The sequence below is a fragment of the Folsomia candida genome, unplaced genomic scaffold (assembly GCF_002217175.1).
Source record: "Folsomia candida strain VU population unplaced genomic scaffold, ASM221717v1 Fcan01_Sc003, whole genome shotgun sequence".
Lineage (NCBI taxonomy): Eukaryota > Metazoa > Arthropoda > Collembola > Entomobryomorpha > Isotomidae > Folsomia > Folsomia candida.
The window spans coordinates 7,834,228-7,857,952 of NW_019091195.1; the positions used below are offsets into that span (position 1 = coordinate 7,834,228).

At 38.5% G+C, this 23,725-nt stretch overlaps 3 protein-coding genes across 5 annotated transcripts in view; 2 read left to right on the forward strand and 1 right to left on the reverse strand.

The window, feature by feature from the left end:
* Window positions 1-74: 74 nt before the first annotated feature.
* The window catches only part of LOC110846914 (glutamate carboxypeptidase 2), a 31,937-nt gene continuing 8,286 nt past the window's right edge, over window positions 75-23,725 (forward strand). Inside the window, exons 1-9 of one of the 2 annotated variants that reach the window (XM_035850192.1) lie at window positions 75-178; window positions 243-287; window positions 1,387-2,251; window positions 16,301-16,587; window positions 17,198-17,490; window positions 18,090-18,218; window positions 22,254-22,381; window positions 23,336-23,457; window positions 23,586-23,720. In XM_035850192.1, the coding sequence (XP_035706085.1) occupies window positions 16,366-16,587; window positions 17,198-17,490; window positions 18,090-18,218; window positions 22,254-22,381; window positions 23,336-23,457; window positions 23,586-23,720 (1,029 nt within the window). In that variant the 5' untranslated portion in view covers window positions 75-178; window positions 243-287; window positions 1,387-2,251; window positions 16,301-16,365. The remainder of the gene's footprint in view (window positions 179-242; window positions 288-1,386; window positions 2,252-16,300; window positions 16,588-17,197; window positions 17,491-18,089; window positions 18,219-22,253; window positions 22,382-23,335; window positions 23,458-23,585; window positions 23,721-23,725) is intronic. The other variant, XM_035850193.1, reaches the window with a different exon arrangement.
* Window positions 6,642-10,540, reverse strand: LOC110847131. 2 transcript variants are annotated; one of them, XM_022093994.2, is made up of 7 exons: window positions 10,409-10,540; window positions 10,215-10,310; window positions 9,899-10,032; window positions 8,202-8,422; window positions 7,673-7,779; window positions 7,392-7,583; window positions 6,642-7,271 (listed from the first exon to the last, which is right to left on the reverse strand). In XM_022093994.2, exons 2-7 carry the CDS (start codon window positions 10,298-10,300, stop codon window positions 6,758-6,760), a joined length of 1,254 nt encoding a protein of 417 aa, XP_021949686.1. In that variant the 5' UTR covers window positions 10,301-10,310; window positions 10,409-10,540; the 3' UTR covers window positions 6,642-6,757. The 2 variants fall into 2 exon arrangements, with proteins under 2 accessions (XP_021949686.1, XP_035706087.1); XM_035850194.1 differs by having other exon boundaries at window positions 10,215-10,325; window positions 10,409-10,539.
* Window positions 8,419-10,431, forward strand: LOC110847132. The gene is made up of 5 exons (XM_022093996.2): window positions 8,419-8,967; window positions 9,053-9,233; window positions 9,317-9,452; window positions 9,520-9,716; window positions 9,783-10,431. The coding sequence occupies exons 1-5, from the start codon at window positions 8,600-8,602 to the stop codon at window positions 9,804-9,806; spliced, it is 906 nt and encodes a 301-aa protein (XP_021949688.1). The 5' UTR covers window positions 8,419-8,599; the 3' UTR covers window positions 9,807-10,431.

Below are 23,725 nucleotides of genomic sequence, written 5' to 3' on the forward strand. Positions count from 1 at the left end.
GGCGAGAGAAAGCGTTATTCGAGGAAAACGTCTCGTTTTTCCAACTCGTAGCTCAGTGTTCTTTGCGTCGCAGGGAAAGCCACACAGCCATCAAACCAACTTGAGCTACGTTCTACCCACACTCGTCCTTTCTCTTCATGCACATATTCTCGTCTCATTTCACTCCGCCAAGCCAAAGGTCGATTCTATTTCTATCTCATTATGAATTAATAGCTGCTGCAAAGTGCAATAAATACATTTAGGACTCATTGTAACACAGCTGTTCAGTGCGTCATCAGTTCGAAAAGGTAATTATTTAACCTATCATCTTGTTTTTGGTAGCACTTCGCATTAAGGGCTAAAATTTTATTATCACCTTTCACTCACCCCGCATAATTGAGCACATACTGTAATTAACTCTGTTTACCACTCGTGCTAACATGTGATGGTGCGGAAAGGCAAACTCAAAAGTGCATTAAACTGCTTGTTTATGAGTCATGTGTGTGCGATGGGGGCATTAATTGCTTCACGCAAGTCATAAACACAACATTCCATAACACACTAATCGTCCTCACTTTCCCCATAAATAACATCCGAAATGGAAATGGAAACCCAATCAGGCACAGACAAAAAGTATAAATACACATTACAACCATAACAAACACAATACGTAAGTTACATACCTTCCTCCACGCACCAATAAAGGGGTAAGATTTTGAAGTGAAAATAGAAATAGATGAGGTAGAAAATCTAATCGAGCCTCATATTTCTTCACGGAGTAAATCTAAAGTTGATACTTTGGAGAAAAATTGTGCAAATAAAAACGAGCATGACTCCCACCTCGTCCTCCGCCGGAACATCAGTAGTATTGCAACTGCTATTATTATTATTATAGTTATTTCTTCGTTTCTTTCTTCCTGGCCGAACTCTTTTCTCTTCACACGACTCACTGGCTTCCTTCCCCTTCCTCCGCTGTCTTTCTTGTATTTCTGGCATTGCCTCACATGGACCTTATTTCCTGCTTCTCATCCCCAAACACCATCCGCGCGCTCACCTTGCTTTCCCCACACAGCCTGCTGCAGCAATTTCTTGGCAATTTCTGTCTCTATCTATTGTACATCTCCTCAGAAGCAGCAGCAGCCAACTTTACTTTCACCTCCGACCAACTTTTCGATTAAACCCTTCATTGCTGCTGAACTGAGATGCAGTATTTTTGATGCGATTGCTTTCTCTTGGCAACTTTGGCGTGAGCGTATTTCAACAGCGTACATATGTACACGGGGGCTGATGTGGAACACCAAAACATACGCGATCCACATTGCCATCAGTTTTCGACGCTGCTATTTTATCTCTACAGCTCCACTTTTGGCTTTACTTTCACTTATGACTTTTCTCTCTTATCAACAGTTCGAGGCCCGTTTCGTGGACCCAACATTCGGAGGAGGTCGTTCTTGCAATAAGTAAATGCAAAAGTTTCCAGTCATTTCTAAAGTCGTACGTTTACCCAACCATACAACAACAAAGCCATTACAAAAGTACGTATGCGAGGTCGTACATAGTTGTGAATATTACTATTTCATTCCATGGAAAAAGAGTTTCATCCCATCTTTTTCAATGCATTAGTTTCCCACAAAGATTAGTGTCTCTTTATTGTGCACCTTCAGAAAAGAAGCTGTGTCATGCTAGCAGCCAAAAACATCTAATAATTTGGGTTATCTTATGTAATAATAAGCAGGGACACAAGTACGAAACAGGAGAACAAAGGGAGGATGTTTTATTAGACGGAAGAAATTTTCTGATGAGATTTGTCGTTTTTAATCTATCTATTGACAATTTTAGCTCATATTCAGTGATTCTTTTTTTCCAATAAACAATAGACCTCACCCAACGTTTAATCTTTCGAGTCTGATCTGCCCTCAAAGCAACAAAGTATATAATCCAAACCATAATTTCGACCTTAATTTATTATTTATTGCTGAGTTTGGCTAAAAAGAAAATTCGCAAGTTTCCACTCGACTAACGGTGTCCACAGACTGTTATTTCCAAAAAGTTTTGATTAAGCCAACGCAAGGTGTTCGTGCGTCCTGTGCAAACCAAAGCAAGCGAATAGTCTTCTGGTTTTAACAACTTTTCTCCTACACTCTACCTGCCTGGTCCCAACCTCAATCGTCCAAGAATTATTGCGTTGCTGTCCTATTCTGAGCAAGACTTGACTAAGGAAACTCGGAAATCAGAAGAAACCTGGCAAGTAGCAGGAAGGAGTAGCTCAAGGGTAAGAAACATTTCAGCACAAACACTCTCTTACTCTCATTTTTGTAGCTATTACCTTCACGTACTTGGTACCTACTACATAAACCCCACTTTATTAGACCTTGCACTTGTAGAAATTCCAAGTAATCTCCAACTTTTATAAAAAAAAAAGTTGTCAAAAACATCCCTCTCATTTAGATGAAGTAGCTCGATTGGATCGTCGTCAGTAGAAAAACTCGTGACTTTTTCTAAGATGTACCACTACCAAGATTTTTAAAAAAGTTTCATTTGATCAAGGACAAACTCTCGGGAATTTCTTATCATATCCTGACAAATTCCGTTCCCACTTGTAGAAATAGTAGTCAGCATTGTATCACTCGAGATATATGGGCAACAACTTACTTATATTATTTGGCACATGCCTACGTATGTACATACATACATAGTTATGCACATATCTACGAGTATATGTATGTACAGCCAACTCAACAGCGGCAGTAAATCCATTCCCACTCTTACGAAACCTTTTTTGTGCATTACATCGTCAGTTTCAATGGGAAATTATTTTCTCTTCCCAAGTCACCATTATCATCCACCGCAGACGTGAGGACCTTCGCGTGCTTTCACAACCACTACTTCTGTTTTGATTTTCTAACGTTGGATGAAAATAAAGCTATCAATTTCGGATAAAGTAAGGCGAGCTGGTTGATGGCAAACATGATAATGCATAGGAATAATTCCGTAGTGTTGTACATGTAGAAGCTTAGGTTTCGATGGTGGCGTTGATGTCTGGGGAGCGGCGAAACAGGCGAACGGGAATTGAGAGGACTGGGAAAGTGGGGAAAGTGTGAAGATGAAAATGTATTCGCGGTGATGTATAGGTGTCTGAAGAGTGTACAGAGCAAACAGATTGAAGGATGCGCATAAATGGAATCGTTTACTCTGGAAAATAAGCTGCATACCAGTCGACTCAAGATGCAGCAGTCAACTGGGAATAAAACCCAAAGGCTATGCATCATTGCACCAAGAAGACGACGAGAAACAAAAGGTGTTGCGCTGATTCGTTTCACTTTTTTTCAAAGATAGTTTAATATGTTTGGGCGGAATTGCAATAAGGAGCAGCATATGATATCCTTCATGCTTTCTCGCACTTTCTAAGAAGAAGAAGGCGCCACATTTGTGGGTGGGTGGTTTCGTTGTATGTCTATGGATTCTGATGGCTCGTCGGCATGTGTATGCACGCTACGGTGTGAAATATTTCTATTGACTTTGGTTTAGGTTGATTTGCGGCTTTTCTTGATGGCCTTCCCCACATCCATTTTGCTTTATTTATTTTATCGCCAAAACGCCGCACCGTCATGCACCCCATCAACCAAGTTGTTTCTTTCGAGGAGGAGTTATGTCTTCATCTCGACGGAAAAAGTCAATCGTCAATGGGGCGCAACAGAATCCATTTGTTTTATTTTTCTGTATTTCCTCTAAAAAATGTAGACTCTTCAGTTTTGAGAGGTTCCTCATCAAATGCAATGGCACATATTTATACATACGAACGTACGTACGCTGGATGGAAGAAAGGCAAAGACTGAGAGAAAGTAGAAAAAATCTTCAAGATCTTCAAGTGAACCAAAGTCAATAGTAAAATCTTATTATCCAGTCTGACTTGGCAAGTCGGCACCGAATTGAAAATGGCGAGAATCAACCTCAACAATGAGAGGCAGCTTCTACATATACAATTGCGAGTGCGAGCGATAAATAAACTTGGGAATAGATGGAAAGTACAGGTGGATGGGTAAGAAAATATTTATCTACCTTACGCCACAAAACCGGAGTCCTTGGAGAAATTTAATCGCATTCGTATCTCTTTACAGGATCTCTTTTATGCATATACGTTATATCTAAATGGAGCATTTTGAATTAAGTCTGCTTTCATTACCACTGAATTATTGCAGAGTCAGTTTTCTTAAGCATTTGAGTGATGAATAAAAATGTCACCAACTCGAAAATATTCAAATTAAAATGCAAAAAATAAGCATAAAACTTTGAACACCGCATGGTATGGTACTAAATGAGAGCGTCAATTTCTACTAGATTCAATAGTGTACTATGAATTAGGCAACTATTTAGCAGTGATAAGTTATTATATCTCAAAAATCAGCTATGCAGAATTGTGTAATACATTTACTTTGGCTTATTTTATTTCAGTAGGAATAATAAATTCTTGGCATATGTACAAAAATCTAATGGGCTTAGCATGTAAGTTACATAAGGATAAAAGCTTTATCATTTCTCACGGATAAGCCGTTGTGCGTTGGGAAGTGCGTATAATAAAACATTTATTATAAATGAAAAGGTTGAGTCTTTATAAACCAGTCCCAAGGAGTCAATTTGGAGGAAAGAAACAGACAACGGTGCGACGTGAGGAGAAAGTAGAGGAGAAAGAGTGAGAGCGGAAGTTGAAGATAGAGGCGGAATTTTATTATAATTCTTTCCTCGGCTTCCGTTTGAGAGTTCCGCAGACTAAGAAATGGATAAATAGATGCACTTTCTTCGTAATTGGATGACGCTGAAAGTGGAAGTGCATTTGCAACCTCGTCACAATCGAGGAAAATTGAGGCAGTTAGGCCGAGGAGACGCTCAAAGGGGACTCATCCACAATGCAGTAGTAAATTTAACTATGACCGTGGTCTCATACACTTTGCTCTTTATTGTCATTACTGTGAGCAGATGCGGTTTGGTGCACATTGTTTTTTATGTAGTCCGTACCATATTGTAAGTGAAACTTTCAATGCTAGAAGCCATTAGGTTAAAAACAAAATCAAGTCATGAGCTATTCTACAGATGGAACTCTAAAGCTAAAAGATTGAGGGTTAAGTAACTCTAAAACTACTACATACACACATATTTGGAAGAAGACAATATTAACAAAATATAGCCCATCGTACTGTCAACATAATGACTACTAAGGTTTTATTTGAGTTTAAGATGAAGCTGTGAAGACTCAAATGTACAATGAAAATATAGTGTTCTTAATTGCAACGTCAGTAAGTTTGGTACTGTTGACTATCTATTTCCATATTTAGTTGTCGAATTAAAATTAGAGTGCGGATATTAGACTACACACATACGAATCTGCATTAGATGCGCGTTCAATCTATAATGTTTCTGGGAAGTATTCGTTTAGGGTTAAAAGCAGATAAGATAAAATATCGAGAGTGGTCGTTACTTGGTCGATTGGATGACTGAAGTTTTTTCATTTGAAACAATGCTGAAAATGAAAGTAAATCGAACTTTCCCAACATTTATCTCATCCTTTCTCTCTTATGTAGAAGGCTCTCTCATAAGTGTGGGTCCATGGGTTACCCAAGTTTTCATACTTGGCTGTGACTTCAGCACTTGAGCATGGGATTTGACTTGGGGATACAAACTAAGACACTTTACTCCCTTCTCTCTTGGCATATCTCGTTGGAAGATCAAGTCAAAGAGTTTGTGAGGATGCTTGAACTGCTCACGTATTTCACGTATTTAAGAATCGGACACTTTCTACCTTCCTACCTTTCCTCATTCCTTCCTTCCTGTACTTTCCCTGCTTCAACTCCAAAAGTTGAGAGCATGCGAAGAAAGGTGGACAAGTTGCATTTAATTGCAAGTGAGAGGTGAGACGAAACTGTTTAACCTCACCAGTGACATGATTAAATTTAGTTTCCTGCCAATTTAGAAATTCTGGTGACAGAATTTTACCGTGACATAGTTCCAATCCATAAAGCTACGCACAACATACATTAATCGTACGTAGCGTAAAATATGAGGGTAGGCATAAAATATGACGTATAGGCACGATTATAAATAAAAATGTGATGAAAACGGGGAGTGTGCATATTTTTACCAATAATTATTTATTAAAAGATGTAAAGTCCTGGGGAATCTATGCGTAGCACTTTCACCACCAAACTGAATATGCGTGGTTAGGAGGAAAGTTTCAATATTTCAAACTCATCACATCGACCAGAAGTTTGGGTAAACGAGTGTTAGTTAGTGCTCACAACTCTTGTGTGTTACAAGTAACGGGTTTGTTGAGCGTGATTACGAAGAGAAAGTTTTCTTTCGGTTCACACCCACCATGGAAAGCGAAAGTGTGAGCCTCACTCACACAAAGGTGGTAGGTATATACGAGTGGCAAACTGCAAGTAGTGCTGCCTCCCTTTGCTTTGATATCATATTCGTGTTGGATAGAAAGATGGCTACGTACGTATGTATGCAGGCGAATATTTGTAAGTGGAGTTTGGATAGAATCCAAAATTATGATTTATTGAGGAAAAGGCTCGTAAGTTAGGGTGATCAATATCGTCTATTTTATTATATGCTTAAAAGCTTGATGCATTCTGAACGGGAGGGTCGAATAAAATCAAAAAGAGTGAGGTGGAAATAGCCAAGATCTTGTAATTTATTCATCGTTGAAGGAATCTCATTTTAAGAACGCGGAGTCGTTGTCAAATGGTAAAACACATTAGTTTAACAAATGATGCAAAACTTAAGATGAAATCTCTCTCGTTGATAAAAACTTTTGGAATTGATTAATCATTACAATCATTTCTGAGTAGTTCCCAGATTTTATGCAGTTTCGTAGTCTCTTAAGTTTTACTATCACTTTTTTAGTCGTCTCATCTTGAAGCCACTTTCTAATTCTAACACAAAATTGTTTTCTTCCCTTCTCCGTTTTTAACTTGGATTTATAACCAGAAAAGAAGCGAGTCCACCTCTCGTCCAGTACAATGGACGATCTACTTTTTTGATGTTTGCTGAGCTGTTGTGAAGTTGAGGGTAGGTTCACGGGAACTCCTACATCTTCGTCACTACTGCTTTCCGACTTTGTAACCACACGTCTAGTTACTGTTGTAGGTGATGTGGATGAAGGACTTTGAGCTGCGTGTACATTTCCAGCGGTTGATTTCCTTTTCTCATTGTCACTAATAGATTTTGAACCAGACATAAGAACGGATTCCCTCGTGCGATCCTGCACAGTGCCCATTGTGTCCAGTCCTTTTCTGAAACGAGGGAGTAATAAGAAATACATATGTATCAATGTATTTCTTGGCATTGCTATACTCTTATTGGATTTCCTATCAAACGGTAATACTACATCCCTGGAGGGTGAGGAGACGAACCTCAATCTTGCGGGGATAAACGGAGAGCCAAGGATTTCTTCCAACCATGATGAACTGAGGTATTCCGGGGATGGCATTCCCAAATCCATCAACCAATTTTCTGCTTTAGTTGGCTCCAGATGAATGGATAATTTACAGATCGTTGGGTACATTACGTTAATGAGACTCTCGACCATACTGCTGCTCACATACCTGGAGAGTGAAAGAGGAGACACTATACTCTGAGAATTTAAACAATTTTCCTGTCAACCTCAAGAGAGAATGTTGGTAAATTAGCGTACCACATCCTGGAAAGGACTCCCACAGCCACTAATGAATCTGTCGCATGATGCGATGAGCTGATTAGTCCTAACCAGTACTTTACAGTTCTTTCACATTCGTGTTTAATCTGAAACATTCACCCACGACATTAGTATTACCTCGTTTTAAAATATATAGACAGAAATCTGGATTAATTGACAAAACTAGGGATTGAGATAATTGAGGCATCATCATCCCATAAATATGCACCTTTCATAGCACACCCCTTAATTGAATGGACACAACATGAAACACTTGTTTGATTAGTCAATCAAATCAAATCTAAATAAATATTAGTATGTACTGTGCATGATTGATCTCTACATATTCCCCACATATGATCAACGGCGACTAGGAGAAGGTTTAACGACTGAAAACGCGTGACACTATGTTCCAACAACAATAATTTAAGGAGCGTCTCTACTAAAGTTCACCACAGAAAAGAACTTTGTGCAATTTATTATGAGAGTGAAGAATAAGAGAAAATTCATTCCTTCTCTCCGACAATACCTTGGCCAAGATGAGACAGTCCCTCAGCGTGAGATAGGTAATCCAATTAGCCCATTGACGACTAGGCAGTCGAACTCCTTCCTCCTTCTCAGGCTTGGTTTTGCTCGACTTTTTGGTGAGGGAAAGTTGCACCCCGTCGTCGAATATGGTGTATTCGTGCAACCACTTATTTGCCAACCAGCGTTTCCCAAGTTTGTGAATTCGGTTGGACAACATGAGAGCTTTCTCCAGAATAAATAGATATTATAGAATAGATATTATTATATCAGATATTTAAAATATACGATTTTAAGTTGAGTGAGTGGGGCAATCTGAAGCTGCTGAGAAAAGTAAACAGTGTTTACATTCTAGTCATACTTCAACGATTGAAATTGTTCCGGTTTCAAAATCTATTTGAAATGGAAGTGAATTACTCTGAAAGCAGAAAAATGTGCAAATTATGCAAAGCACCAGTGTGTGAGAAAAAAAAGTACAAAAGACATTATAGTAACTTCCATGACCCATCAAATCCGGAGTTATGTGATATTGAAGACTGCAATTGTCGGTTCAAAAATAAACACTCATTGTCTTACCATAAAACACATGACCACAAACAACCTGAGGCAAATGCAACCCTCCCAGATGGAGAAAAAATGATATGGGTGGAGAAAGTGGTAGCTGTGCACGACAACAGTTTTGTTGGTGTGTATGTTGGAGAGTCAAAGTACTACTATGCGACAAAAGCAGCCAGTCACAGAGACAAGGAAGGATCGGAATGCATAATCTCGTGAGTACTTTGAATTATTTAAATATTTCTGTAATTTCAAGAATATAAGAATTACAATAATGATAATTAAACGTTTTTTCTCCAGAAAGTATTTTTTATCTGAGGGTTTGTGTCGGGCCGATCACACAAGTGCAATTAAGCTGTTCACGGTACAGTACAATCGAAGAGAAGGTCAAACTGATGCAGAGTTTAGAAAGCAAGCAGATATTGTCAGTGTAGGTTACAAAATGTATGCCAGGCAGCACTTCTACAACTGTATATATTCAGTAAGTACACATCTTAGGTAAAGAATGTGGTGCTATTTTCTATTGTTTGAGTTATTCATCTTATATGTATTTAAATGTTACAGAATTATGGGTCTAAATACGTTTTATCCAAAGATGAGAAGCAAAGTGTCCGCGAAGCGTTACAAAAGTCTTCCTTTGCTCAATACTACTCGGAAAAATTACAGCAAGCATTGACTTATGAAAATTGGAAGGAGTCTGGTAAGTTTTTTTTACATTTTGAACAATTCAAAACGAGGATATAAATTCGTTTTTACTGTTCTTTTAGTTAAAGGACAACAGGCCGTTGTCGCTAAAAGAGGAACGCTTCCTGCTACCGTAACTTCGGAGGACAATTTGCTACCTGTGAAAAAACCACGTTTGTCAGAGGAAAACCCACCGCACAATGTTGTCCAAATGATCAAAGAGGCCAGTCAGCAGTATGGGAGGCAAGCTCTAAGGGAAATACTCGACAAATTTAGTCAAGTAAAACAAAACTATCTAAATTTCATATTAATTGTATCCCACTATAATCAAACATTTTTTATGTAGGAAGAGAAGAAGAAATTGATCTAATGTCCTCCCGTCGTCAAGCAATTACAACATCCTAATGTACACTTTCAGAACTTCCACTACTACTTAGAAATTAGGATAGTTTCTTTTCATACCTTTCTCCAGCCTTAATTGCGTCCCCTTTCTTGCTATGAACCCAGCAAGAAGCTCTGTCTCCGACTCGAGGATTTTACTCTGCTCACCCACCCTCGACTTTCTCCGCAGGGAGGACCATGACTTGAAAATTAAGCTGGAAATCACAAAACAAAATTAGTATTTCAGTCATAGGTATTAACGAAGACTCGAACAAACTACATTGCTAAACAATTTAAATCAACTATTTAAACTACCGAAAACGATTTATCTGAAAATCCCTTTGTCTTATTTTTTATATATTTATCATATCTTAAATTTTCCAACGTGTGACCTTACCTTCGAGTATGTGCCGAGGTGACCAGAGTGGTAACGAATGGAGGTGGGTTAAGTTTTTCCACCCTGTTGTAATTATCGTAAGCCATACTGTCCTCCCTAATACAATGATCACTTGTGTAAAAATATGTATATAAATATATTGCACTACATAATAAATAATAGCAATGATTTGTTCAAGTATGAAATTTACTCACAAATAAACAACAATTAACAAACAGCAGCTAAACACGTGAAGGGATCAATGTTTACCAGTTTAAGCGGTTGCCGCTGGTTTATTTCAATGCTAGTGAAAGGGTAGTGTTTTCATAACTGGAGTCCAGTTACTGGACTATATTCAACATCAAGCCAAAAGATTGGAGGTTTTGCATGACCGATAAATTTGTCACTTTATTTACTCAAACCTAATAAGTACTTACAAGACTTTTACACCCAACATGATTTGTACCAGGTAAAATTATAAGTATTACGTATTACGTAGACCTTGTATAAGTATTTTGTCAGTGTTTTCATGCATTGTATGTTTTCTGTTTGACCCAGGTCACTACTATTTATATGTATTGAATGAGACTGAGAAATAAAAGTGGAATTTCCTCTGCCTGTTCTTAAAAGAAAATAAACAATATCCGTCAACTGCAACTGTTGTTCTGTTTTGTAGTCAATTTACATACACGAGAATTTATGTAAGTTTGTATAGACAAAGAGAAAAGGAAATATCTGCAAGTATTAAGACTTGGTGGCTGCCCTGGGCAAAAACAGTTCTAAATCATTTCAAGAAAACCAGAGAAAAAAGGTTGTTGTGCTTAGTATTTTGTATGCGACCTTGTTTTACTTTGTTTTTTGAACTGAATGTTGCTCTACTTTTTTCTGGAGAAAATATATTACAGACTGCGTTACTCTCAATCGCATACTTGTTCACGAAGCAGAATTATTGTTTTACTGGGCAATTCGTTTACGTTTTAAAACCCTCAATGAAGTCATATCCGCAATGGAGAAAGCGTGACTGGTGGGGTCACTCAGATTACTCGCTTTCGACGGAAATGTCTCCAACACTTGAGCGACGTGATTTCCATTCCACTTCTGCTAGTACTAGAAATACAGTGTACTACATATAAGTGCTGCTAGTAGTACTTTCTGGTTGGTGGTGGTATCAGGGACCGGCATAAAAGTAAATTGACCTTAGTCAAGTTTTGTTAACAGAGTTTATAAAAAGTGGGGGGAAACGTCTCGGTTGGGTCAGATATGGAAAATGGTACGCCTCAAAAGTAACGTTATAAATACAAAAGAGTCTATAAACTCAAAATCATCGAGATTTCACCGCAATGGCAACGGCAGAACAACTTTCAAATAGGTCCAACAGTGCCAGCCATGCTAAGCCCACTTGGTTCGTTTAGTGAGTCATAAAACTCCAAAGAATAGAAAATCGGATCAGCAGGATTTTGAAATGAAGGGTATTTTGGAAGAAAAGGCAATTTTTTATGCCTATTGTTGAACAAAGATTGGCAACACACCCAGATTTTTGAGAGAAAGAGTAAAATGCAAGAGCTCGAGTTTTTCTTGTGCAAACCAAAGTCAATGCGATTTTGGTGGATCGGATTGTTAGGATTGTTATCCTCAGTGTGATTTTTTGTGAAAACCAAGCAAATCAACATTTTCCTGAGGACGTTTCTTTGGTCAGGTCAAAATTTCGCTCAAAGTTCATCTCGATCTTAGTTTTTTTGCTAAATCCAATCTTTCTCCAAACCCACTAGAAAATGGAGGTAGGATTACGACGGATAATCTTTAATTCATTTCCACCAATTTCATTAGACTTGAAAACAGGTTAGCCTACTTCTTATGGAATCACATTACATTGTAAATACTTGGGTATGTTCACATATTGGCACCATATTGGCATTGTGGAGATGAAGTATTACTTAAGACACGGCATCAAGATCATTACCACATGCCATGTATTTTCAGGTTAGTAAGTACAAAAATTGCAAAATAAAAATGGGAAGAACCAAACTCTTTAAAAAGCATGATTATTCAAATGATGTGAAGTGCATATGCATAACTAATGGTTTTAAGAACAAATCACAGTTTCACTTACAACCTCCAGTTAAAGGGTCGGATTATTTGTTAACATTAAATTTGCTTCTGCCAAGGAGTTGATAATGGTCGAACTTAGGCCCACCCCATGCCAAGTAGGCATAAAGTGTTGTATAATATTGCAGATTGATTGTCTCCAGTCAGACACTAGGCTTTCTTCCTCTCCACAATAATAAGTCGGCCCTTCACGAAATGGTGAATGTAAGATCAAGTGGTTTACTCCTTTATTAGAGAGAGTTCTCTGGTGGCCTATTAGTGCAGTTCGTGGATAGGTATGCAATGTATGTTGGCAATTTAATCTTGGCAGAGAAATCAATAATTGGATTCTCTCATGGAAATGGAAGAAAGTAGAAAATTAAGTTTTTGTACCCACTGTCTGTCAGAGTCTGAGAGTTACAGCGAATGATATTTGCACAACAATGCCTCATAAGCTGTAAACATACTTTATTGTTTCAATATACATACGTACGTACTGTCATTTAATGAAAATACGAACGGATATTTGTGGGTAAATAAGTTAATATATTGTGTACAATCACAAGGTGGTTTTTTACGATTTATTTATTTGCCTACGATGCTGGAAAAAGTTTTTGATGGTTAATTCACATTTTATGCCTTTTGGTTATTGATACATCTTTCAATTAATTATTAATAGTTATGAAAAACATATTATCGAATTTTTTTAAATGTTTGATTGAAGTAAAAGCTAAGTTCTCCATTGCTTAATAATATCGGATAATCATACGATGAACTTTGAATAGTTGCTTAAATGAAATACTTTACACTAACGCAAGGTTTGCATTTGTCAGCAGAATTTAAAGTAAAAGTTGTGCATCCAGCAAAGTGGTATATTTTCTTTGCGCTTTCTCCATGGTCATTTAAGTAAATCATGACAAATGCAGAAGGTAGAACCAAGTATCAAAACAAGAGGTTCGTGAGTATCGTGAGCTGTCTTAATTACTCCAAAGAGACAACTTGATTTCAACATGGAGATAAAACACGAGGCATTTGAACACTGAGAAAGAAAGAAAAATTCTCATATAAGTCGTCATCATGCTACTTTATTGTTAAACTTTCTGCAATTCCATCCTCATGTAAGCACACCTATATGACCATCAGCACTATCAAGTGCTTGCAAGTCGCACACTTTCTTTTCCAGACAGCCATCAGCATTTGTACGTTGTAAACCTGGAGATATCCGACATGAGAAAGACCCGTTTCCTCGTCTCTTAAAGTTTCTCGCCCTTAGTTATGATGCTGACCGGAATAAGATATCAGAATGGCCGCATAAGCCAATGCTAAATTGTGGCAGTTCCATGAAATGACAATAATTCTACTCGAACTAGCCTGCATAACTTTCTGCATATGCACACATACATATAGTTATGGACCAATTATATATGGTGCGTGGCGAAATGAAGCAATGATAGCTGAGCGTTACCACTGAAATCCCAATTGAGATGATGATTGCACTACTACAGGGATTGTAAAGGAGGATCAAATTTAGCCAATTTCGATATCCACTTATAACGAGGCAAGTGCAATGGGTTCCACGTTCGGCGGCCTGCTAACGACACGAGTAAATGAATGAAGCACTTTACCTAACAGAGTGGAGGAGGATAGTTGAGACGAAGATTCGCTGTCGTCTGGTCGGTTAAGACTGGAGAGGTATCAGAGCTCCAAAAGGGTTTCGCTCCCATTTAAAGAGCTCATCATCATAATAATCCTTCCATCTCGCCCTCCTCAATAGAAATTGAATGGGTTGGCAGAGTATTCCGCTGAGGTAATGTCGGAAAGTGTAAGCAATTTGTCTGCCCTTGCCATCCTCCTCCTCCTCAAGATGAGTTTAGGGAAATTAACGTACTCCCATAAAGTGCGTGTGCTTGCTACACAACATGTACATGCATATTTTCTAGATAAGAACTTACGTGTGCTGCTTCACCTCTCGTTAATAAAAATTACGGTAGTATATGTATGTACGTACGTACATAGCTATGCACTAATTCTACCGACGACATTTGTTATGCCTTTCTGCGCTCCAGGGCAGTTTTCCGTTTCAGTCTTGCATTTCTACAAGATAATAGTATTGTCGCTCACACAATGGCGAAACTCGTGGCGAAACTGGTATAATTCTCTTTTGGAATTAGGCCTGTCCTTATGTACATACGTACATAACCATCTTGTGCTTGAGAGCGGTGTGTGGGGTGGAAGAAATTCAAAAGAAACTCTAGAGCTCAAAAACCGTCTCCAAGAGAGACACAAAGAGTCTGGTTTCTTCGCATTTACTCAAAGTTGAAGCTCCATATAAGATTTGAGAAGAAAAGATGAAATTGATGGCGTGTGAAATTAAATGCTATTCATTGACTTTATGTAGTTTTTGGTCCTCATATCAGAATCATTTCCCATGCGCACGGCTTTGATCTCACGAGCAGGAAACAATATGAATAAACGCGGAAGCTGCATACAATGTATACAACTGTATCTAGTCGCAGACATATAGTTCCTTCACGTACACAATGAGGGAACTCACGTCACAGTTTGTAACCTTCGTAACTGTGTAAGGTTTGTAAGCTTACAAACTTTTACGAACTTTTACACACATTTCTAAGGAAAATTGACTTACGAACTTTTACGAATCTTACGCACTTCAAAAGCATGTTTTTGGTTCGTAAACAAAAGTTCGCAAATAATTCGAGTTTGATATATTCATTTCGGGTTGAAATTGTCCTAGAAACTAGTTGCCTATTATAAATTTTGTATCCCATCAACATGCATTGGTCGCTATCCGAACGATCATTTTGTTATATTATAGAATTTTGTGGCATATGAAATGGCTGCGTAATTCCTGAAAAACTAATATTTTAGGCAAAAAATTTCAAAAATTACATTTCAGGTAAGCTAGGGTAAAGTTGGCTAGCAACATTTTGATGTCGTTTTATATACGACATTTTTTACCAAAAAATCTTTACCAAAATGTTTACAAAGTCAATTCACGTCAAGAGTGTGTAAACTTACAAACCTAACGCAGTTACGTAGGTTACGAACTTGACGTGAAATCCCTCAATGTTTGACAGGATAAAAACTCGCTTTTTCTTTTTCAGAAATAACAGATGACTGGGAGAGACATTTTTTAAATTCTCACATTTTACTTTTAGTCTCGCCACTGCAAATAATCCTAGCGTAGATGTACGCATGTAGTGAGTGTGCAATGCAATAAGGTTGACGAGAGGGTGAAAGTGTTGTTCTAAATAACGTGAAGTGCATGGGGAAGCAATGATGGTGGAACTCATATGTGTCTGTTGGATTTTTGGGTTGGACAGTCGCCAAAATCCGGGTGTGATCATCTCGAAAAGGAAAGTAGCGAAAGGAAAGCAGCGTTGAGAGAGAGGAACAGGTTTATCTGAATGGACTGCGTGGAGGCTCAAGTGGTCGGTAAGGTGAAGAGAAGGACTGACGATGATGGTGTCGAATGTAGAATGTGATGGGAAACTGGGAAACTTGACAAGAACAAGTCATACTCAAATTCTAAGCAGCAACAGTAGCATCGGTTGTAAAAGGAGAAATGTTTCTCTGTTTCTTTTTCCAATTCGTCGAGCTGAGATACATGAAACATGACAATGACCTAAGAAGGCCTCCTATTTTACTAGATACACTTTTCTATTTTTCGGGTTTTGCAAACATGGAGAAAGCATTGAGCAAGAGTGACAAAACGAGTGTGAAGCAGAGAGGTGAACAGGAGAACATGAGATAGATTGCGCTTAGGAAGCCGAGCTGATTGTGCAATATAAAGGGCTTTTAAAGTTGAGACACGTTAAGCCCCTCTAGTTGGGAGTCTAACTTTATAATACCAGAGTTTCATGAGTTGTAAGCACAATTAGCACTCCCTGTTAACAATATCAGTATATTTAGTGATAGTAAGTTGAATAATGCAAGTATATACACAATATTTAACCTTTTATCTCTCCTCACGGATATAATATTATAATTGACATTTGCAGATAACCACGCACTCATAACCTGATTGTCAAGTACTTTCACGACCACTTGACCTTCAACTAAGAAGATGAGGAAAAAAGAGTATCGTCGTTGGGACTACAATGACGAGACGGAAATGAGCATGGAGGAGCAGTTGACGCTTGAAGATCATCAATTCGACTATGACCATGGAAGCGATACGCCCACGACGACTTCGACGACGACAACTTTCTCGCAGCCAAATGTCACCCTCATGGGAACTCATACTCAGCGGAAAAAGGGACATCGGAGAGTTAGGATCAAAGAGAAAGTAAGACCATCATGTGGAGTCGTTTCTTCTTGTTTCATTTCAGTGAGCAGGTTTCTAAAACAAGTTGAGATTCTAGTTTGAAATGTCTTGATTGACACCATCCGTAGCCAAAAAGGTATTCCGCACAAGTTCCACATCAATGGATTGCCAGCTAGAGTGAATTCTAAAAGAGTTGACTGGAACACGAAGGAGAAAATTGGAGATTGCATAACATGAACCGTTATTCCTTCCGAGCTTCTTCTTCTTCTCACTCCTCGAATAGGAATCCAGTTCGCTTTTCTCTTACATTATTAATTTAGATCTAAGGAAAATTCAGAAAGGGCAAGTCAGGTTTTAATTTTGCATCAAAGCAAGCAAATCGACTCTCTTGCTCATTGAACTGAAACGTTCCAAAGTGAAACTACAAAGCAGCTGCATTCAACTATGTATGCATTAGTCGTCCGTAAATGTTTCCCAAGATTGATCAACGGATTGACGAAATAATTTAGCAAAGTACAAAAAGAAGTTAGAGTAAAGATTTTAGCAACATTTTCGTCGATTATTCACTTTGTCTCGAGTCAATATTTTCTTAGTTGACACAGATTAATTCCCTGATTCCTCCTTATTGTAGGTTCAGCTCTTCTGCTTGTCCATGATCATATTGCTTGCTGGATTCATCGCCGGTTTTTACATTGGCGTGCGAGACATTAATAACAACCGGGACAACTTTAATTCATCCGCCGCAAGTGAAAAAAACTACCCGTCACAAAATTTCGCTTATGAGGAAATCACGGACAGCTCTGCAGGTTCTCAGCAGAATGTTTTTCTTTCTACATCTTCCCAAGAAATAAGCGACACGCCTTCTTCCATCGTTCCCCTTCCACCAAGTGACATAAATGCGGATAACATTCGTGACATTTTAAAGTAAGTTTTATTCCTTATTATTACGTACATGTCTTCTCGAGGAAGACATTATCTCAAGTAAACCTAAAATTTATTCCTGTGAGACAATTATTAAAACACGCATCCGCTCGTCTAGTCACGATTCATAAGAGTTGCGCACCTTTTTGTGACACGCACCATTCATTTCAATATAGCTTGTTCACAACAACAACAAGACGTTGTTGTGCGCTTTTGTTTATACTTTTCACGAAAAGGAAAGACAACTTTGTTGGACGATGAAAGAGTGATCGAGGGCGGTAGTATTTCATATCAAGTGGATCACTTGAGCTTTCACCTCGTTCTATTATTCTTCACATGGTGAATATGACGGCATATGGCGATGACTTGGTTCTTAGGGGCTGTCTGAGCTAAGATCCACAAGTCAAGTCTGTCTGCTTTGTGTATGCCATGAGACTTTTGTGTCCCCACTCTTGTTCCAACTGACGGACTTGAGTGGACGAGAAGAGTTTATTTACCTATGTTCCTTGTTTATGGGGAAGTTCCTGGAGGGAGAGGTGAAGTGGAGAGGTTGGTAATTTAATTTAATAATAATTTGTCTTTTCTATTTGATTTCTGCGTAGGAGAATGAGCCAGAAGGTGAACGGTGCGAGAACATCGGAGGGGAAATCAATGGCTATGGGGATAAGGGACTTGTGGCGAAGTTACGGCTTGTCTGTCAGAGTCGAACAGCACAAGACACTGCTTACCAAGTGAGTTTGCTTCTACATAAGCCAACTTTCCTTTTTATTGCCTACGCAATTTATTCTTCTGCCCGCACTTTCACTCGCCCTGTGGTTTCTTGGCCCACACAAACTTGCACCGCTCTCTCGAGTGCCCCAACATGGAAAAGTGAGGCAGTGAACTATTCTTCACAGTACGTATGGCAATGTACATACAATGCCGTCCCCCAATCTTTTATTTACTTTGGAAAGATTTACTACCACTGCCACTTACTTACTTTCCCCTGCTTTGTAATTTCTGTGAATAATCACACTTACTTTCTTCAACTTTACTGCTCCAAATACCTGAAAGCTCAGAGTTTTATTGCGGTGAACAGAGTTAACAAATTGTCTTGATCGACAAATGACTTTGTAAGAATTTGGCTAAAAGGTTCATAGGCTAGGCAGCTGCATGATACAGGTTACTCAGTCAGTGCTGTATATACTCGTTACAACTAAACATTTTTTGAACCTAAGAAATATGCAACATATGTCTAGATCTTCATGATTCGCATACAACGAAAAATCACATTCACTCGCATATTTATATCATTTTGTTTCGTAAACCATGAGAGATGCATAAAAAATGACACTAGAAAGTTTAATAAATTCTTTTGACGTTTATTCTCTGACTTTGGTTGACAGGTTGACTTCCTACGTAAAAAATGTTACAGCTATAACAATCTACGACTATATGATAACAAACCTACGGATTTTGTGACCTGTTATGTTGCTATATATTTTTTGTCGCAGTCACTGAATTTTTTGCCTGGTATTAGTGTATAGTGTTTAATATGGTAAAAAGATAGTAATAAAACTCGCAAAAACTTTGCATATATTTCCTACTTCTCAATTAAATGTGCTAATTACACACATGCTCAAATATAAATATTGCTGATTCTTCTTTCTATATTGTTGAAATAACTATAATTACGATGGTCAGGTTGTGTGGTAACGTATTTGAGAAAGCTAAAGTTCGAGCGAGTTTTAGTGACATATTTTTTACCATTACTTTGTGCGGCAGTTGTGAAGTGGGTGTTTATGATGAGGGAGAGCAGAAATAATGCCACATTCCGCATTGTATCTGCATGAAAGATGAGTCGGCTGAGGTTTGAATTGAGCCGCAGACGAGCACAAAAACGAGTGGAAACATGGAGAAAGTGAACTTAAAAAAGCTGACCTGTTTCCAAGTCTCCTGAGTCGGCTAGAATCCTGGTGGATGGAGAAAGTCACGTCACGTCTCCTTTCCCACTGTTTAATTTTTCCTTACTTCAATACTTCAATTCAATTTATTAGCATTTGATATGGCCATGCCATGGGCCCTCATCAATACAATATTGTTTAATAAAACACAATGAGAGCAAATACTCCGTGGGCGCAGGGAAACCCGTAGGATAAAACCTGGCCTGCCTCGAGAAGCGTGGCACCATTTGGCACGGGTAGAATTGGGAGACCTATTCTGAATAGAAATATTCTCGTCAGTTAGCATGATCATACATTTATAATTACACTTTGCGATATTTTTATATGCTTTATGGTAGTTGAGGACTTCGGTCTGGGAGTTTGCTGAAGGCAGTTGACCAGAAGGCGAAAATTGCGTTACAAAAATTTGGGTTATTATTGTTGTTGTTGTACAGGTCGGTGAAATCTTGGGAGTGTGAGTTTGGGGACAAGTTGCTTTGTAGAGTTTTTCTGGGGTCGATGAGTGAGTTGCATTCGAACAGATAGTGGTTGAGGCTTGATTTTGCGAGAGAGCACCAGGGACAAGCCGCCTTATCTTGGAGGGGGGCTACCTTATCTTTGTATACTATTCGGTGAAGATTGACTCTAGTTTGCGCTAAAGTTTGGGCCGCTGGAAGGACAGGATCTTGTAGCAAATATTTTTCTGTGGAGGCGTGGGTTTTGATTTTTGAGTAGTCTGGTGTCCAGGCCGAGTTGGTCATTCGAAGTGTGTCTTTGTTGAGTAGGAATGTAGCCAATTTCCCGATTATTATTTGTTTCTGTTCTGGAAACACTTTTTTGAATTGCTCGTAGGGTTGTGATAGAAGGTGACCGTCTTGGGTAAGATTAAGCCATTTTTTTAATTGTTTTGCCCAGCTTCTTTTTGTTGATTGGATACGGGGTTCCCATCTCAGCTGCCATTTCAAACATTGTGCGAGAAGAGTGTTGTCGTCTTTTTGGAGGATTTTACAGATAAGGCGCAGAGTTGCGTTCACCATTTGGAGGGATGTATGTTGACTTCCGGTCTCTAATCTGACAACATAACCTGGGGTGGACTTTGGTAGGCGCAGGAGACGCTTCCAAAATTGGCATTGCGGTTGCTCAAGCTGGTCTTCTTCTAAGGAGAGTCCCCAAATCGGAGAACAATAGAGAAAGACTGAGTTGATAAGTGATTGTTGGAGTTTTTGCTGTGTTGCAATCGGGGGAATTTTTCCTCGTTGACAGATTCCGATTACTAGGGATGACGCTGCGGCGGCTTTGCATGTAAAATGTGATTTAGCAGTAGAAAAATTACCATTTCTATTGTGAAGTGGGTGTTTATGATGAGGGAGAGCAGAAATAATGCCACATTCCGCATTGTATCTGCATGAAAGATGAGTCGGCTGAGGTTTGAATTGAGCCGCAGACGAGCACAAAAACGAGTGGAAACATGGAGAAAGTGAACTTAAAAAAGCTGACCTGTTTCCAAGTCTCCTGAGTCGGCTAGAATCCTGGTGGATGGAGAAAGTCACGTCACGTCTCCTTTCCCACTGTTTAATTTTTCCTTACTTTCTCGCTCTTTCTCTGACTGTCACCAACGATTGAAATCTTGCTTGGCTTTAATTTCTCCCCGATGTGAACATATCAGTCCAATTTCTCTTCCAACCATCCACAAGTAAAAGGTTGAGTAGACTACTGTTTAGATGTCACATTGTTACGCAGAACTTTGGTCACATTGGAACTCAGAATATCGCAGAATTTTTGTTGTGCTCATGCTTTTTGTTATATGATTGGAATGAAAGTTAAATTTCTGTTATAATATTTCGACTTCTACATATTATTTAGAAAGTAATTGGTAAAATGTAGCCCCGTTATATTACACAATCACACAGAAATATTCTGTAACTCTATCGGTAATTATACCCGAAAGGGTTTATGACGAAAATAAATCAATCAATCAAGTAAAAAATTGAGAGCGGCGCACCAGATCATTAGTTAATCGCATTTTATTGCAGAAAAATATCATTTTTTCGCGAAATGCCGCACATACTCGCAATGTGTCCAAATGTAGAAAAAACTCAGACGTCTACTCTGGAGTCGTCTGGAATATAAAATGAGGGTTTCTAGGCGAAATGTGCATATCAGTCAGTCAGGTTTTATTAGAATTTGAGATTTGGAAAATCAAATAGTATCGAATCTGGCAACTCCCATCAATGAATCTCAAGAGAATAAAGAAGCAATCTTTTTGTGAGAGTTGAGGGAACAAGTCCTTATGCTTTGAGAGATTGTGCTTTGAACAAATCACTAGTGGCAGACACCAATCGACGAAAAATGGTTATTCCACTTTCTCCGACCTTTAATCACGTCTTGTCTGAATATACAGTTCTGAATGCTAAAAAAAACTTCTGTGTGCTTTCATGATGGAATGACGGAGAATAAATTTTTAAGAGATTACCCTAAAACTTTTGCAGGATCAATTCAATAATATTCCAATATACAGATTGAACACCTAATTATTTGATTGATTACATACTGACTGGGTCCGTAAATACTTATAGTTTGTTGGTTTATTCTTATCAATGTACGATTTGAATGAATATACATATATAAGAAGTATATGAAATTCATCATATGTATCAACTATTGGTATTGACTTGTTATTAACTGTTAACCTCGGGGACTAAATATACGCTTTTGTTTTTAAAAAAAAGTTACAACTTTCGCTAATATGAGCACTTCGTGCACTAATTTAATGGAATCTGTCAAGTATTACACAGAGAAAAAGGCTGTTTGTAAACCATTTCCTTTTACGCTTGGTTTTTGTAGGGCAACTGAATTTAGTTACGCGGAAGTCCTGGGAAAAAATGGGTCAGCGGTCTTTAGGACATCGGAATTTGACGACCATCTCAATCCCCGTCCAATGATGGCCTTCTCTCCTCCTGCGGATCTTCATGGTATGACAAAATCACACTATTATTGCACGTACAATTGTTTACAGAAATTTTAAAGGCTCAAGTGCTAAATCTCACACAAACAACGCCATAATGGAAAGGATTATTTAATTCGTGACACGACTACTCATCTTTGCTCCTACTGTGAGCACTCGATTGAATTGAGCAGATATTGATACTTGACCAGTAAAACGGAGGAGAAAATTACTTACAGTACTGAAAAATACATAGAAGGGATGACCTGATATTGTGTAAATCACAAAATTTGAACATATGTAGACAAAGACAAACAATTTTCTGCATGTTTTCTTCTCAGGTGTGTCGAGAGTTTTGAAGTTTGAGCACATGTGAGGTTTCAAGGGAAAAGCCCACGTTTCCCAAAACTACTATATAATATACTGCCTTCAGTTACTTTGTAGTTTAGCCAAGTTTACACAATGTTGCTTGAACTAAGGTAAATTGCATAGTTTATTTTCTAGAGCCGTTTGATACAATTGAGATTCTTTGGATAGCGTAATGCAGTGAGTGGGCAGCATAAATTTAGGTTCCCAGTAACCCAAATTCAGCACCGTCATACAACAGAGGCCACTTTGGGACCAAACTGTAGAAAGTGTTTTGACTGTCAAAGCAGGAGGGTTTCATTCATAGGCGGAAGGCTGTTGTCACAACTTTGCACGACATGCATACAAATGGAGAAAATATTCCAATAGTGTTGCGGGTTGTTGTTGTTGTGTGCTGAAAGCTATTGTGCTTCTGCGGCAGCGAGTCTTTTTTTATGAATGTTGAATATGAAGGAGTCCTTGTTTGGATTTCCTCTGGTCAACCAACCCGTGCAAACTGAATTCACGTTGCGTGCTTATCATACGGGTGTGAAATGAATTGCATCCTTTTATATCGTCGCGAATGACACATAAATGATGAGAATCAGATAAATTTTATGTATGATGTGTTCCACAGGAACGCTTATTTACGCCCACTATGGCCGAGTCCAAGACCTGGACTTTCTCAACGCGTCTAGGGTCCGTCTAGATCGATCCGTTGCACTAATACGCTTTGGTGGGCCCCATCCATCAAAAGTTGTAAGTTTTCGATTTACTCATCATCGGAACAGTTAAATATGTTTCGGTGTGATTATTTATCTTTTAATAGCAAAAATTGTGTAACAAGAAGAATCACGTGTTTCAATTTCAATTTAAATTATCCATAGGCCGAGATAGCAGCAATGTACGGAATAGGAGCCATTCTGTTCTACCCAGATCCACAGGATTATGGACCACAACTTCCTTTAAATTCTGTTCGTTTCTCTTCCCTCTTAACGCTTGGAGAAATCCATGAGTATCAAGTACG

Excerpts from the sequence above, each read along its gene's own strand:
- LOC110847132 (XM_022093996.2), top strand. The coding sequence starts at position 8,600 with ATGGAAGTGAATTACTCTGAAAGCAGAAAAATGTGCAAATTATGCAAA. Across the intron at positions 8,968-9,052 it reads GGATCGGAATGCATAATCTC|AAAGTATTTTTTATCTGAGG; the intron begins GTGAGTACTTTG and ends TTTTTTCTCCAG. Across the intron at positions 9,234-9,316 it reads TCTACAACTGTATATATTCA|AATTATGGGTCTAAATACGT; the intron begins GTAAGTACACAT and ends TAAATGTTACAG.
- LOC110847131 (XM_022093994.2), bottom strand. The coding sequence starts at position 10,300 with ATGGCTTACGATAATTACAACAGGGTGGAAAAACTTAACCCACCTCCA. Across the intron at positions 10,033-10,214 it reads ACCTCGGCACATACTCGAAG|CTTAATTTTCAAGTCATGGT; the intron begins GTAAGGTCACAC and ends TGTGATTTCCAG. Across the intron at positions 8,423-9,898 it reads GCAATTAAGGCTGGAGAAAG|CTCTCATGTTGTCCAACCGA; the intron begins GTATGAAAAGAA and ends TTCTGGAGAAAG.